Raw genomic sequence first — 6292 nt, 5'->3', positions numbered from 1 at the left:
ATCATAGTCAATGTTTTTTACTTTACAATCTACTCATAATTACAGGACATGGATGTAAAAACCTTTCATGCAAGGAAACCAAGGGAATGTGCACTTTCTGTCCTCAGAAAGTGAGGACAGTGAGCTTTCAGGGAGTGACAGTGAAGTAAAGGAGTGGATCCCTGAATGAGGTTTGAGGGACACTTAGGAGCTCAGGGGTCAGGGGTCAGTTGGTAAAGTAACTGTGTCTGTGTGTGTCTTAGTGCCCACATAGCAAGCAGGTCTGGCCAGGATCTGGTATCAAGTCGGCACTTTGAGTAATCTGGGAGAGTAGAAAAGCGCTATATAAAAATCAGTCCATTCACTGTCTGAACAGAGTTTCGGCATGTTACTTTTGCACTGTTTTGCATAACATGTTGTTATTGCATGGCTTGATTAAGGTACACATTATGCTGACATCTGGGGCCAGAGCTGAAACTGTTCTGGGCCAGCACAGGGCCAGCAGTGTGTCTACAACTGGCCCGTGGCTGCACACCACCTACAGATGGCCCACATACCACAATGAATAATGGCCCTTTGGTGGCCCAGATCGGGTTTGCCAGAGGTAATCCACACATGGGCCAGCACAGGACGACCAGGGTGTCTGAAACTGGCCTTGTGCTGGCCCATGTGAGGGCCACCACTGGCAAACCAGGTCTGGGCCACCAAAGGGCCGTCATTCTTTGCGGTATGTGGGCCATGTGTAAGCACATTGTGTGGGCCTGATCCCTGCCATACCACTATTGCTGTGTGGGTGTCAGTGTGTGTGGTCATGTATTACTTATTGTTGTGGGGACACAAATTTGTTTACACACTCACATTGTGAGGTCTCACCTACTTTATGGGGACAAATTGCAAGATAAATCATTCAATTTTAGGGTGAAGGCTTGAGTCAGGGTTAGGGTAAGGTTCAGGCAGGGACTTGTGATGGGTAGAGTCAGGATAAGTCTCCAGGAAATTAATGTAAGTTAATGTAATGTCCCCAAAAGTGATGGAAACACAACGTGTGTGTGTGTGTGTGTGTGTGTGTGTGTGTGTGTGTGTGTGTGTGTGTGCGTGCGCGCGCATGGGGTTAGGGTCAAATGTTGGATGTATTTTGGTGTTTTATTGTTTTGTGAAATGTTTACATTGTTTATTTGTTGTTTATTTATTTGTTCATCCTTGTTGTACTAATACAACTTATTATAGAATAACTTGGCATTTTACTACCCTTGTTGCACAGTGTTGCCCTGAAGCAACAAACCAATATCTGTTTGGGGGGGGGGGGGGGGGGGGGGGCAGGGTGTCAAATTTTATGATTGATATATTATTAGGGACCCTAAAGCTCCCCCAAAATAGGGAGAAATATTTTTTTCCCCCAAAATTAAAAAGTCATGCAGTAGAGGGTTAAAATGATCACATATGTTTCAAATATAATAATAATTTCTCATTTTCAACATATAATACTTTTTACTTTAAATTTACATGTTATAACATGTCCTCAATTTTTTTCATTTCTTAATATTATTGTTATTTTTATTATTATTACTTAAGCACTTTACTCCCGCCGTTCAATATTCTAAATACTTGGGCTGTATGATTTTTAATTTTGATATATATATATATTGTTATTTTAGTCGTCTTTAACCACAACCACTTGGAGGCGACATAAAGGCATTCCCACGCTTTACCGTACAATAACATTTCCGGGTCTGGGCCTGTGTACAATTTCAAAACAAAGCAAACAAAAGGAAAACAAACCATTCCGACTGCTCAGAAAAACGAGAGGCAATATTTACGTTACTGAACTAGTGTATGACATCCCATAAAGTGTACAGTGTCTTAAATAAATAGACAAATAAATAAACAAATTAAAAACAATTCTATATGACTCTGTGTAACTGTTTACTTTTGCTTTGTTGAATTCTAAATATCTATTTATCTATATATTCAAAAATTTAATTGTATGCTGATTTTATTTGATTGTATTACATGAAATTTCAGGGAGGTCTGTTTTAAAACTTTGTAATATTTAAATGCTAGTGCTGTTATTAAATATATAATCATATCTTTCTGACTAAACTCACTCCAAGACACAAGAGTTAGATGATTTCTATTAGCCTGCATTATTTTATTTTCTCTCTGCTCCATTAGTGACATTGATTTCCCTCAGCGTTGGATTTTTCTTTTCTATGGCCTGTGTTCACAGCACATATTTTTTTTTTTGAAGGGCCTTATTTATTCAGACAAACAAACAAACAAACAAACAAATAGAAATGCCAGGTCCCAATCAGAGTTTTAGACCTAAAAGATCAAAGGTCTAATCCGGTCTAGGATTTTTCTCAAGTCAGTGTTTCAGTTCGTGGGAGCACTGCTCGATTTGCGGTATTCATTTAACTTTCTTTGTGATTTTTCAGTAAGTTCAAGTCTTGTGCTTTTATTTTGAATGTGCACATCGGATATGGGTTCGGCGCCGTGGTCTCTTCTGTCTGATTGGTTGTACTCACGTTGCTGCTGATGTGGTGTTCCGAAGTTAGCAAACGCGAACATCCGATTCAAACCTTTTTTTCTGCTTTTATTAGTATCGTAGCTTTGTGGAAACAATGCCTTACTATCAGACGTGGGAGGAGTTCGCCCGTGCAGCAGAAAAACTGTATCTGACAGACCCAATGAAGGTAATAACGCTTTATTTGATAAGTACCATACTGGATAGCCTGTTAGCTAGATGGCACGCTAGCGACGTGACTGTGCCGACTGTTGGTTCGATATTTTTTCATGTTAAATTCTCAACATATTTGTTATGTTTTATTTTTTTTCAGGTCAGAGTGGTTCTAAAATACAGACACTGCGACGGAAACCTGTCCATTAAAGTGACTGACAATGCTGTGGTAAGTACACCGAGGGAAAAACGTGGAATTGTTTGTACCAGCCAGCGAAATATGAGAGGTTATCTTGAGAAACGTCTAAAAACTTGTTTTTTGGACGAGCAGCAAGAAACGCTTTTCTTTGTTTTCTGAGTCTGCTGGCACTAGTTTGTGTGAGGCTAAATCGTAACGTGTAGCGTTAAGTAAGCTAGCAGCTGCGAGAGTTTTTTTTAAAATTATTATTAATTTTTTTTATAAAGCCCCTCTAATCTTTTACGTTTTGCTGTGTAATAAAGTTGTGAGCAGTGGGAGGGGGGGATACACCCTTTTAGCTGTTTTTCTTCTTCCTGTGTTGTGTTGTGCTAGATTTTTGTGTACTTTGTACTTTTCCCGTGTTCATTTTATGGTAGAAATATTCGCCTTACTTGACAGTGATACCCAATGTCTAATGGTCTGGCTGCTTTATATTCCAGATATCCCAAATTCTTCACTTAACTTCTATGATTTTTAGAAGGTTGGAGGGTAAACAGGTGTATAATATTGACATCTAGCCCTATATTCACAAACCTTCCTAATACTTAGAGCAGATCCCAGTGTCAAAATGCTAAGAAAGTTCTTAGATTTAATTTTGTTTTAAAATAATTTATCCATAAATTCTTATAAAATCAGGGTAAAAAGGCTTAAATGGTTATATATAAAATCCCATCAATTAAGCACTTAAAGTGCCATATTTTAGCACACACTAATAATACAAATGTCACCTGGCAAAAGCCAGTGAGCGACAGCTTGTGAGTGGTGTCCAGCTGTATTTCACAATAATACAAAATAAAACATGTAGAATACTTTTTATCTTGTGATTTCCTGATCCCTGCTTGCCTGTAGGAGTTTCAAATGTAATCTTAATTATAAGACTTCTTCAGCGCGATAAGTCTCAAAGTGGTAGGTAGAATTGATCTTGAAAAGTAAATGTAGCAAAGCAATTAAAAGTTACGAAAAATGGCTTAGTAAGTTATTTCACATAAATAGTCTTGCAAAGCCAAGTTGCCATGTCGACATGACGTGACTTGCAGTCTGATGTATAACTATAACCCAGCCCTAATCTTAATGCCACAACTGCCACAGGCAGTTGATATACTGACTGCATGAATGAACACTGCAAAAGTTTGTGTGTGCGCGCATAGATAGATTGATGGATGGATAGCATAATCTGAAATATGAGACTGCTTCTTGACAATGCTGCTTACAATGTGGGTCTTGAAAAATGAATATGCATATATTTAACAAAATAATGATCTGGCAAAAATTTCCCTGTCATGGGATCAATAACGTCTTATCTTATCTCAGTTATAAGTACTTCTCAATATGAAGATTTTTATTTATGTATTTATTTTTATTATTATTAATGTTTGCTCAGATATGGTACTTTACAGGACTGCTTATAATTTTCAACTAGCCAATACTGGCATTTGTTTTTAGATATTTCAGTCACAAATTACGGGTCCTGTTTCAGCTCTGTGTAAAGAAAAACGAGTGAAAATTTCAGGCTTTTATCTTTTTGAGATAAAGTTTTGAGAGTCATATTTAAACATTGCCTGTGGAAACAAATGACTTGAGAGTGGCTAGACAAGCCTGCACTGGTTGACCAGCCAGGGACCTGAATTGGTTGTTTTCACTGTAACTTAACAGCAAAAAGGTCCCTGGTTTGAATCCTGGGTAGGTTCATTCTCTGTGGAGATTGTATGTTCTCCTTGTGTCCGTGTGGGTCTTCCCTGGGTACTTGATGCTGGCTTAATTAGTTGTGGTAGTGTGGTGTTCCTGGATGTTGCTGAGCTCTCTTAAGGCTCACATCTCATGGTTATAAACCCAACCCCAGCTCCAAAGTGTGGGAATATTGTTGTTGATGGTGGATCTTGCTCAGGTCTTGCTGTGGTGCTGCTACACAAGGCTACAAAGCATAACAAGGACTTCTGTGACCAGTTACAGTCCAAGAAAGTGAAGTTTGGATTTCATCCATGAGATAAGAAGATGCTGATTGTGTTCTTGTCACATAATTGTAGTAAGATTTATTTAAAAAAGGCATTGAGTGTAGAGCTGTTTGCACATGTCAAAATAATGTAATTCTGCACCAAGCAATTATTGATTTACAAATGCCTCTTTAAATAAAAAGTAATAATGTCTTTAGTCACCTGTGGCTCCTTTTAAAGAATTTGGGTGAGAGGTGTGCACCGCCAAAAAGAAGGCAACAATGTAACCCTATCATTTAGGTGACTCCTTAATCACTACTATAAAACAGTAAAAACCTGTAGTTTTCATGCTGTAACTGCTTTCATTTGGTGTCTTCTCCATCTTTACAGTGTTTACAATACAAGACAGACCAGGCCCAGGATGTGAAGAAGATTGAAAAGCTCCATGGGAAGCTGATGAGACTCATGGTGTCCAAGGAGACGCACAGTGGTGCCATGGAGACGGACTAAAATGCTCTTTTTTTCTAAAGTTTTGGAGCTCTCGGACTGAGTTCAGAGGACATGGTGGTGCTGCTGAGAGAATATTTTGTCCTCAGAGTGGGACAAGTCTGCAAAACGGGAATGTGGGGAGCTGGATCTGGCTGCCTACGCTGGTTTAATGCTGTCAGAGAAGAGATATATATATATATATATATATATATATATATATATTTTTTTTTTTTCATGGATTTTTTTAAAAGTTTGATTGTCCCGCCTTTCCTTTACAGGCATTATCACATCCTTCATGGTGTAAGTCAAATCTAAGATCCGTGTAGGGGTGGGACAACATTAGCTGCTGTGTAAGCAGCTTTGGCACCTTGAATTCTTTAAAGACATTTCCATTAATTTTTAGTTTTGAAGGGGAAGAAAAAGATGGACAATGAAGATAACTTGTCTTTTTTTTCATCTTTTTAAGCTATGTCAGATTCAGTTTAAGCCCAGTTTACTTTGATTTTTCTCCCCCCTCATTGTGCCACATGAATGAAGCCGAGCTTTCTGATTTCCCAGCAAGGGTGTGGAGAAAACCCAGTGTTTCCACACTGACATGTTCAATAAATGGTTGTTTACCCCAGTCAGCAATATATCTCTTTTATTCATCTCGTTATGGATTATATCGTATTCAACAGTCATACATCAACGTTATTATGCTAGACAACTTATATGACATTAGTCAAATAATACATGACCAAGCAAATCTCAATCAAAGTAAATAAATGTATAAAAAAAAAAAATGCTGGTTTAAAAAAAACCCAAAAAACAAATTTAAGCAATATTATCTAGCAAAGCAAACAGAACTAAAAATGGCTTACTAATTTAAATGATCACTGCATGTCCCACAACAGATAACCTGTGTGTCGGTCTTCCTGTTGTTCATGTGGACACCAAGGTACTCTTACTCCTGCACCACAACAACATGCTGCCCTCAGA

General features: G+C 38.2%; 1 protein-coding gene across 1 annotated transcript; it reads left to right on the top strand.

Moving 5' to 3' along the window:
- The first annotated feature begins 2456 nt into the window (after positions 1-2456).
- On the top strand, positions 2457-5940 carry srp9 (signal recognition particle 9). Its single transcript, XM_003452993.5, has 3 exons — positions 2457-2672; positions 2817-2885; positions 5216-5940. The coding sequence occupies exons 1-3, from the start codon at positions 2601-2603 to the stop codon at positions 5333-5335; spliced, it is 261 nt and encodes an 86-aa protein (XP_003453041.1). The 5' UTR covers positions 2457-2600; the 3' UTR covers positions 5336-5940.
- Positions 5941-6292: the final 352 nt, after the last annotated feature.

The sequence above is a fragment of the Oreochromis niloticus genome, linkage group LG15 (assembly GCF_001858045.2).
Source record: "Oreochromis niloticus isolate F11D_XX linkage group LG15, O_niloticus_UMD_NMBU, whole genome shotgun sequence".
Lineage (NCBI taxonomy): Eukaryota > Metazoa > Chordata > Actinopteri > Cichliformes > Cichlidae > Oreochromis > Oreochromis niloticus.
The sequence above is the reverse complement of the archived record's forward strand: the minus strand, read 5'-3'. Positions and strand labels throughout refer to the sequence as shown.